The following is a 14,055-nucleotide window of genomic DNA, read 5'->3' on the forward strand; positions in this document are numbered from 1 at the left end:
TCACAAAATGGGTGAAATGGCAATATTCCAAAGCTATGTTTATCTGTTAAGTGTTTTTATGAAGTGTTTTATGATTGCAATTGCATCCTCATCAGAACACAAGCTAAATATATGTCATTTTACCTGTGCAATTCCTGGAATTTTTAGATGAGAGACTTGTGAGACTGAATCATGTTCAAGATTTTCATTTGTATAACTGTATCCAGTGGGATCCTGAATAATAATATTCGGAGGATCAGGGGCCTGGCAGGTAATAATGAAAGATGTATCATTCCCCACAGTTTTATCTATAAATATAGAGCCAGATAAGTGACCTGCAACTTGGATGATCCTCAAAACACTGGTTATCTAAAAGCAAAAGAAATGTAATCAGTAAATTGATATTCAGGAGCTATAGTGACCGTTTTATCCCTTTCAAACACTTGTTCATTAAATGTAGATTTTCAGATAAGAAATCTCATGTGTTACTAAAACAAAGAGAATGCATGAATATAATGCAGTTTATGTAAAAATGTTTAAAATAAAAGAAATTATACATTTTTTTCTTAATAGTCTCACCTTTATAAATGGCTCAGCAACAATTCCATGTACAGGGGATATTTCAGTAAATGCTCCAATTAAACTGTCTGAGTCCGTTCTATCTGAGGCAAAGAACATTGTTCCTCCTTATATAAACAACAGAAATACAACATCCATCATATAGTGAGAATCTAATCCATGCAATGCACCTTAGTACCCTAATCATTTATCATATCTTCAGTGTTGCTCACCCTAAATCCTGCAAAAGTACGAGCATTCAAAGTAGTTACCAAAAGCCAAATGTGGGTATTTTACCTATGAATGAGCCAGGTTGAAATAGAGGCGCATTTCTGTAAAACAAATCATACTGCACATACACATAATTAGGCGTTTGTAAATGACCCTTAGTAGATTTTTTAAACATACCAAGTTAACTAAAATTAAACAATAAAAATACATTGAAATGGAAGTAGGATACACTTAAAAAAAACTATTTATTGCATATTTTAAATGCAGGTAAGGTCTTTTTAATCTAGACAAATTAATAAACTATTAAATTAGTGTTTATACTTGGGATTATAACAGGAAAACCCTTATATATTAAAATCAGGCAACAAGATGATGATCCAGAACAACCATTCATAAAAGGCACTTAAGATTAGTGTAATGTGTTCCAGGGTCTGGAACGCACTGCTGTAAGAGCAGAGGGACACATTTACTAAAAAGGACGTACAATATTTGAATAAGAGCCTTTCACTTAATCTTATCACTTGGATTTCTATCAGCTGGGCATAGATATGCACCAATTCTATGTTTAAAAGTAGACATCACTATGAGTAAACCACACTGCAACGGAGAAACTTCCTTCAATAGTGGCTAGCAGGATCATAAAAGTACAATTGGTAGTTTCATACTCGTTAATACCCACATATCGAGAACTAAAGTGCATTTAATAACCATTATTTTCAAATAATAATAATAATAATTTTATTTACATAGCAAATATTAGTCTCCAGTGATCACCACAACCGCAAAAATACCTGATCATGGGTGTAACTGTTATACCCATGTAAACTAGGAGCGGTTTAAGTCAATTAGTTATTGCTCAGGTTTTACCATGGTAAATATTTTACTACCTGTTGCTAGACTCTCTGTATCCCACCCTGAGCTGGAATAAGGCTCTGGGGAGCCCAGGGTACTAAATACAAGGGGGCTCCAATTATGTAATATGGTTATCATTTTAGACAAATACGCAGACAATACTTTGTGCACTACTGTTAGTTGCCTGCAGCTCTGTCTTCACAAGCAGTATAGTGTAAGGTGGAACATACCTCTCAACTGTACTTGCAGTCGGACCAAATCTTGACAAAGAGAGACAGTCACCCAAATTCGGGACTGCCCCAACAGATTCAGGACAGTGGCAGACTGTATGCTAGGATCTTTAGAAGTATAAAAGTATAGCATACAACTTATGATATGAATACAACTTTCAAAGGCCTTTTTATGACCACGAGACTCACAGAGAATATTTACTGTGTGACATAAAAGTATATAATATTCATAAGATTAAGTCCACAAATAGACACTTCTAACAAACAAATAAGTAAAATAATAATAATAATGTACAAATGAAGTTGGTTTCTTCTAGAAAATGAGTATGATCCAACAAATATCAAATAGAAAGAAATACACAGGATCACTAGATATAAGCAACACAATCATCTATGATCTGTGACGGGCACCTGACCTCACTACTTTTCTCAAACAAAGCATTTCCATGTGTATACACTGAGATCTCATTAAAAAATAAAAATTAATACATGGCATACACTGGGAGAAAGAAGCTGCTAATGGCTTTGGATAGGCAACAATATGCCGATTATTTGTTGTATATGTAACATTACCGATTTTGCAAGCTGTAATGTTCTGTGTTAGTATGTGTTGATAATGGATTTTTGTGTAAGAAAATAGAGATAAAAAAATGCCAACTAATTTTTAAAGCCATATCCACCTTTCAATTCTAAGCTACACTATATGGTCAAAAGTATTCGGACGCTTGACCATTGCACCAACAGGGACTGTAATTACATTGTATTCAAATACATATACTTTAATATGGAACTGGTCCCCGTTTTGCAGCGTTAACAGCTTCCACTCTTCTTGGAAGGCTTTCCACAAGATGTTGGAGTGTTTCTGTGAGAATTTGTGCCCATTCATTCTGTAGAGCATTTATGAGGTCAGGCACTGATTTTGGACGAGAAGGCCTGGCACACAATCTCCATTCCAGTTCATACCAAAGGTGTTCGATGGGGTAGAGGTCAGGGCTCTGTGCGGGCCAGTCAAGTTCTTCCACACCCTACTCATCAAACTATGTCTTTGTAATCCTTGCTTTGTGCACTGGGGCACAGTCATGTTGAAATAGAAAAGGGCCTTCCACAAAATGTTGTCATAAAGTTGGAAGCATAACATTGTTCAAAACGGCTTGGTATGCTGAAGCATTAAGATGTCCATTCACTGGAGATAAGGGGCCTAGCTCAAACCCTGAAAAACAGCCCCATACCATTATTCCTCTTCCACCATACTTCACATTTAGCATAATGCAATCAGGCAGGTAACATTCTCCTGAAATGCTCCAAACCCAGACTCGCCTATCTGACTACCAAACACAGAAGCGTGATTCGTCACTCCACAGAACACATTTCCACTGCGCCAGTATCCAGCGTCGGTGTGCTTTACACCACTCCATCCGACACTTGGCATTGATCCTGGTGATGTGAGGCTTGCATGCAGCTGCTTGGCCATGGAAACCCATTCCATTAAGCTCCCACCGCACAGTTTTTGTGATTACATTAATGCCAGTGGAAGTTCGGAACTCTTCAGCTATGAAATCAGCAGAGCGTTGGCGACTTTTATGGACCATACACCTTAGCAGTCGTTGACCCCGCTCTGTGATTTTACATGGTCTACCACTGCGTGGCTGAGTTTCTGTTGGTCCTAAAGGCTTCCTCTTTCTAATAATATCACTTACAGTTTACCATGGAGTATCCAGCAGGGATGAAATTTCACGAACCGTCTTATTGCAAAGGTGACATCCTATCACATTACCACGCTTGAAGTCACTGAGCTCTTCAGAACGACCCATTTTGCATCACAAATATTTGGAAATGGAGACTGCATATCTAGGTGTTTGAATTTATACAGCTCTGGCATCAGGTCTGATTGAAATACCTCAATTCAATAATCAAGAAGTGTGGACAAATACTTTTGTCCATATAATGGAAAACATGCCAACTAATTTCTAAAGTCATATCCACCTTTTAATTCTAAGCTATGTGTACTACTTTCCTTTGACTGATTATTGCTTATGAAATAATGTTGACAAATTACAAACATGAGAGGGGACATTGGAAACCACTAATTTATATTTTTACAGCAAATTTGTCACTCACCGGACTGTGAGTGCTTCTTCCCGTACATTTAGGAACCGTGGCCGTCCTCCATCCTGAGGGTCTGCGCATGCGCAGCCCTTTCAAACCCTTCAGTACCTGTCCCTTTAACTTAATTGGCAGATCAGGCAACACTCCCTATATTAAGCACCTGTGGTCAATACCACGTGGCCTGATCTTGGAGTCTCATTCCCCATGAGCCTCTGAAGGTGTTCCTGTGTTTCCTCGTTTATTCAGCGCTGCTGATTCCTGTGGTTTCCAAACCACTTCTACCCCTGTGGTTTCCAGACCACTTCTACTCCTGTGGTTTCCTAACCACTTTAACCCTCCTGTGTATCATCGTGACTGTTAGCTGATTCCTATCCGCTGCCTCCGTGCACTACAGTCTTCAAGCCACTTCAACTCTGCTATGTATCATCGTGACTGTTAGCTGATTCCTATCCGCTGCCTCCGTGCACTACAGTCTTCAATCTACTTCAACTCACCTGTGTGCCATCTTGACTGTTAGCTGATTCCTATCCGCTGCCTCCGTGCGCTTCAGTCTTCAGCTCATCTCATCTCTCCCGTGTTTCCTCGAGACTGCTACAACTGATTCCTATCCGCTACTCTCCGTGCTCAACAGTTCCAGCTCAGCTCTGCTCTCCCGTGTTCCATCGTTGCTGCACCTACTGGTTGCTATCCGCTACCTCCGTGTATCTGCAGAGTCCTGCTGCTGCTACTCCTCAGTACTACTCGTCCTACAACAGCTGACCCGCTCTCCGTGCTTCTCCGTATTCCCGCTGGTCTCTACTCGCCAGTCTGCATCGGATCTGCGCCTCACTGTTTTCATCTCATCTAGATCATCGCTACTCTTCAGGGTCCTCCAGGAGTCCAGTTCTACATACTACTGCTTCCTGAGTATTTGTTCCCCTGCTGGTCTATCTACCTGTGCGCTGCACCTACTTGATTACCGCTTCACCCCTCCAGGGACTTCGCATCCTGCCGGCCTCCAGCCGTTCAGGTATCTCTGCACTCCTGTCTGACAGCCTGCTTCTGAACCACGGTATGCATACTTCTCATTGACTGTGCTGGTGTATTGCATATCTTGCTGGACTGAGTTTGTTCTCCCCTGGAGTTTACTATCCGCTGAGACTATTGCCATCATTGACTGTGTTATCTTGTGCCGGATTACCTCAAGTGACTTTCTATTATTGCAGTGCTGTTCAGTCATTAATATATTGTGCATGCTATTGTGGATCAAGTTTAAGGTGCCCGTGTATCCCCTGTATTGCAGTCTCTCCCCGTGCTCCTCCTCACATATATATTCAGTGGTACAACTTGCTAGAGGCAGACCACTGATCCCTGTTTCCTGTGTCACCTGTTCCAGTATCCTCTCACATAGCAGTGGTACAACTTGCTAACGCAGACCACTGACTCCCCGGATACCTCCACTTGGATTCCATTCCTTCACTCAGACAGCGGTACAACTTGCTATCCGCAGACCGCTGACTCTCATCACCTCCTCGTTTCTGTTGGACATTCCTCCTCACTATAGCAGTGGTACAACTTGCTACCGCAGACCACTGACTACCCTCACGTGTCCTTTGTCCATACAGTTCCTCGTGTATTTCTACATCCATATTACCAGTGCTGCTAGTCATAGACTTTCCTGAGCATCTCCATCATCTGCTATTTCCTGTTCCGTGATCACCCTGCTACCAGAGTACCATATTACCATCTATACTGCTCTGGTAAGCCTATCACCTGGTGATCCCTGGGTAAAGACTCCTAGTGCCCGTGACAAAATTGCTGTATATTATTTATTTAATAACCCCTAATATGTTTTTTTTATAATGTACTATTCCTACAGTAACTGCAAATTTTTCTGCCATGTGTTGCTTTAATAACATGTCCATTATTATCACATTACAACCCATACTTTGTATAGAGTTAATTACTTTGAATTTTATTTAATTGTATTTGTGAAATAAAGCTATTACATTTTTTAATCTTTAATTGATATGATTTGTAGCAGGTGTATGCAGAGGCAAAGTTTTTCTCTGTATGACGTGTTGACATATTACAGACTGGCCTATTAGACTTTAAAAAGCACTTCCTTTATTGAATACTGGATGCTAGGTTCCATTGAAATGCTGATGAGTAATTTTGATATTTATGTACATTACGTTTAGATTGGATTCCTATATTGGCCGGTACAGCAGTATTATGTTGCATGTGGTGATTATTACCCATTCTATTCTCGCATTAATTGCTCAGCTTATAAATTGGTATTGGGATGACCCACTGTCACTGATGTGTATCGTACAATGTTCTGTATCTATAAACTCACCTGTCACATCTGCTAAGCGTTCCAGTTCAGGATCAGCTTTGGACCCGATAGCAATGGTGTGAATAACAGATCCGCTCTCTGACACTTCTGATAAACATTTATACATATTTCTGTCACTTCCACTGACTGCCAAGATGATTTCAGAACCTTCTGTACCACCATCGAGACCTTTGATCACCTGAAACAATGTAAGGCATTGTTTTATGTCTCACATACTCATCAATTGAAATATTGTTTACTTGTTTTATTATACCTTAGAATACATGCCACATTGCTTATTTTAGTGTTTTATGACCATAACCTTTCCAGAATCATGGTTTATGTAGAAAATATTGACTTACTTGCTTTACCATATAAAAATAAGAATGTGCATTTGATGAAGATATACAACCAAAAATGTGTACAAAAAGAAACAATTAGCACCCTAAAGATTTTAAATTTAATGTACATTTGCTAGATGGATTTATTTTTTAGTAGGACAATATATAACAGAAAACATCAGTCTTGATTTTCAGAACATGTGACAAAAACTTTTTTTTCTGCACTACTCGTGATATCATGAAATGTTAATGATTATGGATTCAGCTTCAGGTATTATGTTTATAATTTTCATTGTTCAATGACTCAATCTTACGCCCCAACAAAGAATGTTAGGTATCACAATCACTGGTGCAGTGGCAATAAAGTTGATGGTGATATAGGTCATATATCCACTTTTGACTCACTTTAGATATGTTTTAAACACTAGTAAGAACACATATCAAATGCAGGTATGTATGATACTTGCATTTTAGAGATCACTATAGATCTCAGAATGTATTTAAGTGCAGTAAATGCAAAAAAAATTAACATGTAGCATTCCAAAAATTGGTCCACAACAGAAAGCAACACAAATAAAAACACCAATGTATGAAATATATGTAAACTGAAGAAATGAACTAGTGTCAGACCCATACATATAAAATACATATACATTTAAAAAATAAATAAAAAAACACCAGTTGGTATGAGCAATAAGTGGGTAAAAATATAAATAAACATTAAAGGGGCTCATGCTGAATTGGAAGTACACCCATTTGGTTAGCATAAAATTTGTGCTGAACATGCCCACAAACAAGCATACGTCTCGTTTACCTATGAAGCCGATAGGTGCTTTCTTCATTACTTGTGCTTATATTATATAATTTTGTGGGCATATTTTAGCATGACAATATTTTTATTTTTATTTGTACATGAGTATGAAGATTACACCTGATTATAATGGTGGTTTTTTTAAAATTGAACCTAATAGGGAATTTGTTTTTCCTTTCAAAACAAAGGGCCAGTTATAGACACCAGGGTAAAATATCAGATTGTGGATCCCTCAACTACTACAAACCAACATCAGATCACTGTTTTGTTTAGTTTTTCGCTTTTTAAAATAATTTAATGGATAAAGAAACTGAGTTATATATGCATTGTACATTGGCTTGCTCCCAGACACAAGATAAACTGTTTTAGTAAATATTCTTTTACAATGTTATTGTCCTATTTCATTACTTGATGCAGATTCAGAACGTCAATAAGAATGCCACAACATAGTCACCTATTCTAGCTCTGTCTTGGGTAACGCTGTCACTTGATTCAATTCTCTTAACTACAAGGAGTGGGATTGGCCAAAGTTTTGTACCCTGGGTCAAGTTGCTCTATCACTCCTCTTTAGCCTGATTACAATGAAATAAAAGGTTGACTGAATCATTTGTTCTCCACACTGGTCCATGGCAAGTCTGTGTTTAGTATACACAGACTCTTGATTATAGTAAAGCAAAATTGAAAATAAAAACATTCTATGAAAAGTCATGGGCTGACTTTCTCTCTCTGACAAAAAATATATTGAGGTATATATACAATCTATACTAGAACACCTCCCAGCTACACTATGTTAATTCAACAATGTATAACCTGCATCCTAGATGCCTCTCTGAGGTAGAAAATTTCTGGTTTGACAGTGGTGAAAATTCCAGACATTTTAGGATGATAGGGTAATAGACCTAATGTTTAAGGTACTGGAATCTCAAATACCCAAATACCCTTCTTATATGTTGATGGTCTAGTTGAGTAAGTTGTTACCCCCATTTTATTTTCCACAATAAGTAGAAGTGGTGAGCTTGTCCAAGCATTATATATATATATATATATATATATATATATATGTCACTGGTAAATACCAGCCTCCCATTGTGTCAGGCATTGTATCTGTGCCTGGCCATATACTGTTATGCCTGTGACTTATATTTCAATAAAAGTCTTCAGCAACCATGACACAGTTGGTATTGTACACTTATTTGCTGTTAAACTGCAGAAAACATAACAAAGAAGAAAGATTCTTATGCCTACTATATACATCACATAATAAGATCCAGTGTATCCTTCCATCAAATATACACACGGTAGCAGAAACTGCATACACCACACTACTCCCATTATAGATAAATGTAGAGATAAGAAAAAATTATCAAAGTACAAAATATATGTTACCCCAGAAGGTTATAGATCAAGCCTTTGAGGTTCCTTACAAACTCTGTCTGGGTAACAATGTTTAAATAACAGAGCGACAGGCTGTTCAACCTAGAATCACACTAGAAGGTTCAGGATCATATGTTGCTACCAAGTGAACCACAGGCTCAGGTGACTCTGTAACAGACTCAGGAACAGCCTCTGGAGTAAATCCCAATGGGTATACAGTCTCCATAAGGTCCTCCAGATAACTTGATTGGCTATGTACAGGTGTCGACTTACAGTTCGTTTGTGCCTTAGCCTCTATATTGGTCAATGTGGTCTAACCATAATTCACTTCCCACTTTATTTTATTAGTCAACTTCACATTTGTCTTTATTTACTCTGAGTCTCTATTCCTGTAGTCGGGCTAATACTCTTAATGGTCCTCATTATCTTTGCCTGTCACTATTATGTCATCCAGGTAAAATTGTGTACCCTGGTATTCTCTGTAGGACTGGAATAGAAGCTATTCCGAACAGAAGGCGGTTATATTCAAATAATCCTTTCTGTGTATTGGTAGTTAGGTATTTATTGGATGCTTCCTCTATTTCCATCTGTAAGTACGCTTGAGCTAGGTCAGTTTATGGAGAAACGGTCTCCCCCTGAGAGAGATGCAAAAATGGTCTCTATTTTGGGCAAAGGATACTGTATATTCTGTAGCACTAGATTTATTGTTGTTTTGAAATCTCTGCAGATGTGGATACTTCCTGCTTTGTCCTTCTTTACCATGGGGACTATAGGTGTAGCCCATTCCCCATTCACTCCATTCTACATAGAAAGAGTATACTACAATCTTTCAGTTTCCATAATTTCTCCTCCACCCCTGGCTAAATAGTATATGGTACCATACAGGCTTTATGAAATTTTGGAATGACATTTGGATCCAAATCTATACTGGCCTTAATGCCCTTTAACGTGCCTATCCCTTTTTCAAAAATGGTTTGTGCAGCAGATAGCAACTTTGAAAGTCCTTTAGTAGCTGCATCATTTTTGGACACATTAGATGTGATTGGCAGTTCATTCACATGTTTAAGCCTATCAAGTTGAATTTTCCTTATCCATTTGCATCATTTGCATCTCAATAGTGCCGGTCAACCCTGTGGAAGCACGTGTAAATACAGTTCATGTGTATTGCCTATGTATTTCACCAACACTTTTATTTTTCCCAGTGGAGACACCGGTTCGCCAGTATATGTGCAGAGCATTGCCTCTGTTATCTTTAATGGAAACTTTGCAAACAGGCATTTGTAATCATTTTCATTTATCGCTGACAGAGCAGAGCATGCATCTAACTCCATTTGCATTTTCATTCTCGTACCACATACTAAACGGTCTCGTAGGGCATGATAACCCTGCTCCAAATTGACAGTGTTCAGATAACTTTCTCAGTTCAGCAATATATTCTGTCACACTTTCACTTTTAGCTTGGTTTCCATTATCAAACCGAAATATCTCAGCAATCGCCAATGGTTTAAATGCTTTTGTAGAATGTCCACAACGTCTTTAAATGATTTGCTGGCTGGCTTTTCAGGTGCTAATAAACTCATCAGTAGACTGTATGCTATGGCACCCATTCCACCAAGTAAAACTTCACCTTTCTTTTCTCCTTGCACACTGTTAGCATCACAGTACAGTTCCACTCTTTCAATATATGTGACCCAGTCTGCTATAGCACTATCAAAAGCAACTATTATTCCAATGTATCCTGACAAATTGCATTTATGTCCTTTTTCTTCCCTTACTTAGAGAAAGAATTATATAACGTACGTGCCCCTTTATTCAGCCTGGGTGATTCTGGCAGTCTGCATGTGCTACTCCTTTGCACCCCACAATTGCAATGTATTAGTCCTGCTGGCACTCATCTGATCACCGGAGAGTTTAATCCTTGTTGTCAGTGTTAAATCTGTGATTTATATTTTGATAATTAGAACTGAGGGATGGATTAAACCGAGGGAGATTAAAAACGGAGTTTGTTTAAATAAATAATTGGCCTCATTAAGTGTTAAAAAAGAAAGGGAAGGTGTTGTGATGCCTATTTAAGTGTCATAAGGGGCAGGCTTAAGGACCAGACTATAAAATCTCAGGGAGGATTCATCCAGTCATCTCAGATCTTGCATCTGGTACGGGTGCTGGAGGCATGAGGAGCAACGGGGTACACGGGCTCAGTGCTAGGACTACGGTCTTGTCACTGGTGCAACATTTGGCGTGGTAGGAGAATGCTGTACAGTCAGTAGGTAAGGTTGGCGGAGAGCAAACCGATAGTAGTGTGGCGTTTGAAACCCGCTCTTCAAAGAGTCGGCTTAGGTTCTGTGCAAGTACCGCCCCTGGGGGCTGGCTCATGGTGCATCACGATTAGCCCAGAAGTGTTCGGGTTCTGGAATGCCTGTGAATATTGCCCAGTTTAAGGATAAATTACAAGTGTGCACTCAGGCAAAATGGTGGATATATATTGATGTCCCGAAGGTGGGTGACCCGTGATGGGACATACAGATTGGTATTGAGCATTTACCAATGATGTACACAGTGTTTTCCCTCCACCATATTAGTGTTTGGTTATTTAAATAAACAAGTTTATTTGCCAATAAGTTAGTGTAGTGTCTTTATTACATATGATAAGTGTTAAGGTTAAGATTAAGGGATTATAGTTATGTTATCAACTGCTAAGCATTTAAAAGTCTTTAATAACCATGAAACAGTGGCTATTGCATGTTTCTTTACTGTAGAACTGCAGGAAACACATTACACAGAAGATAGATTCATACACCAACTATATACAGCACATAATAAGGCCTGGGGGTATATTTACTAAACTATCAGTTTGAAAGAGGGGAGATGTTGCCTATAGCAACCAATCAGATTTAGTTATCATTTGTTTAGTACTTTGTACAAAATGACAGCTAGAATCTGATTGGCCAGCCATTTAGTAAATATACCCCCTGGTGTATCTCTCCACCAAATACACAGTAACAGGATCTACATACACCATAGAAACGTCTATGGAAAACAATTTGTTCCTTGAATCTCCAACCCAATTACTGTGGCCCCTGAGATGACTAAATGAGAGTGGGTTGGGCTAAGGGAAGGAGTTTTACAATATTTGTAGTTACCGCAGACAATGCTGTTGCTAGAAATATACTTAACTATATGGTAGGGGGTAATGCATAGGGCAGAAATGCAGGGTGTTAATTCTATGGGGGGGCATCCAATTGACGGCGGGATCGCCGAAAACCCAGCGCTCGAAAAATATTACCGTTAATACGGTAATCCTGCGCGTAAATACCGTTAATACGGTAATTTACTCGCTGGATTTCAGGGAGCTGCGAGCTGAAATCCAGCGAGATATTACCGTATTAACGGTAATATTTTTCGAGCGCTGGGTTTTCGGCGATCCCGCCGTCAATTGAATACCCCCCTATGAATTCTTTGAAAAAGTTATGTTTATATTTTCATTGCATTAGTGAAAACAATAAAGAAAAGTTATAAAAAAATAAATATATTCCCTCTATGCTCCAGTAGTCGCTATAAATGCAGAGCACAGTATGTAGTGATTTCATTAACACTACTTATACTTTTGTTGGAGAGGCACTGGTATATCTTAATGCTTGTTTACATCATATAGATTTCTGTGCAATTTATCCTGCATTTTTATGCATAGCGCATGTTTTCTTAAATGGCCATACAGAAGTGGAAGTTGCTCAATCAATTTACAGACTCATAGCAGGTCCTTGAAAGGGTGGGTTTTCCTGAAAGGAACACACACACAGTAAAATCCCCCAGCACACTGCTATAGCCAGCAAAGGAACTGCCATTTCTACTTGTACATAAAAATGCAAAAGTCTCAGTTGGACACAATTGCAAATGTATGTTAAGCTACCTGCCACTTCAAGGCGCTTTTGCTAATAGGGTGGTCCTAACTCTGAGCGTCCCATATATTTGGGCTATACATATATGTGTTTTTTAAATTGAGAGCTAACTTAACAAGAGGTACCCCAGAAGCCTCCAAATGGCAATACAACACCAGCACTCCCCATCAGCTACTGACACTAACATGCCTCTCAAACAAACAATACAGAAGTGGAAGTCGCTCAATCAATTTATAGGCTCATAGCAGGTGCTTGAAAGGGTGGGGTTATCCTGAAAGGAACATACACAGAGAAAAATGCCCCAGCAAAGCAGGATTTTTCTCTGTGCTTTTTCTTAATGGCAAAATAAAATACATAAAATAGCGGGAAATAACATGAAAATTTATATGATTTTAGTCTCTAGTTTTCATACAGATGATGTTTCATTCTTATTAATGTTATGTTTTAATCAGGATGAATTTAAACATAATTTTGCATACTGTGGTGTCCACACTGAATTGAGTTAGCATGAAGAACTGGGAGTCTACTTCATTTTAATACACTACATTTATTTTAGCTAGTATGAAAATTATTGCCATAAATAACTATATATTTTTTGTTTTAGATGATTTACCTGCAAACCAGATAAAATCCCTTTACAGACAGATATTCCTCCGCTAGAGGTGTTTGGAAGGTATGAAGTAAGATTCCACCGTACATAATTGTTGACAATATGACGTAAAGAACTTTTAACTTCTGTAGTTTCATTAAATGTGACAATGCCAACATAGGAGCCAGTTTCAATAACGTGTTGAATAAAGATGGCCGCTGCTTGACGTAGCCTTCGGATTCGTTCACCCTACTTATAGGACAATAATACATTTGTATCAGGATTAATTCACAAGGAAATACAAATTAAAATTCTTTATTCAAAATATACATCAATGTGATGTTGAGATTTATAGATCTGAAAGTTTGGACTTTCAGTCAGTACAGTCTAGCAAAGAAAGGTAATCTTTGTCAGTCCAAATGAAGTAAAAAAAGGACAACAAAAGAAACAAGATGGTTTCATCAGATCTTCCTCTGAAGAAACTGCCCTTTAGCAGGCAGAGAAACCAGTTAGAGGTATTGGCTTGGAAACAACAAAATTTGGTATAAACTGGCGCAAAAAATAATAAACTAATAAAGTAAAAATGAGTGAGAATAATTGAAAGTAAAAGGATTTAAAAATGTATTGAGTTGCAAAAAAGTCAATAACTATATACATTACCGTTTTTATCTGTGCTTGATGTTCTGATTGAACTGACCATCAATAGAAAGCTGACTGGCTTATTTGTGTTACGTCATTGCTACTCTGACACACAGCGTTCTACAAAGTTTG

The 14,055-nt window shown here is 38.3% G+C and overlaps 1 protein-coding gene across 3 annotated transcripts in view; it reads right to left on the reverse strand.

Annotated features, from left to right (window-relative positions):
* LOC142099217 (calcium-activated chloride channel regulator 1-like) overlaps nucleotides 1-14,055 on the reverse strand; it is a 58,883-nt gene that overhangs the window by 7,469 nt on the left and 37,359 nt on the right. For 2 of the 3 annotated variants that reach the window (XM_075182438.1, XM_075182439.1), the window contains 4 exons: nucleotides 13,309-13,533; nucleotides 6,295-6,472; nucleotides 559-665; nucleotides 124-348 (listed from right to left, as the gene is read on the reverse strand). In XM_075182438.1, the coding sequence (XP_075038539.1) occupies nucleotides 124-348; nucleotides 559-665; nucleotides 6,295-6,472; nucleotides 13,309-13,533 (735 nt within the window). The remainder of the gene's footprint in view (nucleotides 1-123; nucleotides 349-558; nucleotides 666-6,294; nucleotides 6,473-13,308; nucleotides 13,534-14,055) is intronic. The other variant, XM_075182440.1, reaches the window with a different exon arrangement.

This window comes from Mixophyes fleayi, chromosome 8 (genome assembly GCF_038048845.1).
Source record: "Mixophyes fleayi isolate aMixFle1 chromosome 8, aMixFle1.hap1, whole genome shotgun sequence".
Taxonomy (NCBI): Eukaryota; Metazoa; Chordata; class Amphibia; order Anura; family Limnodynastidae; genus Mixophyes; species Mixophyes fleayi.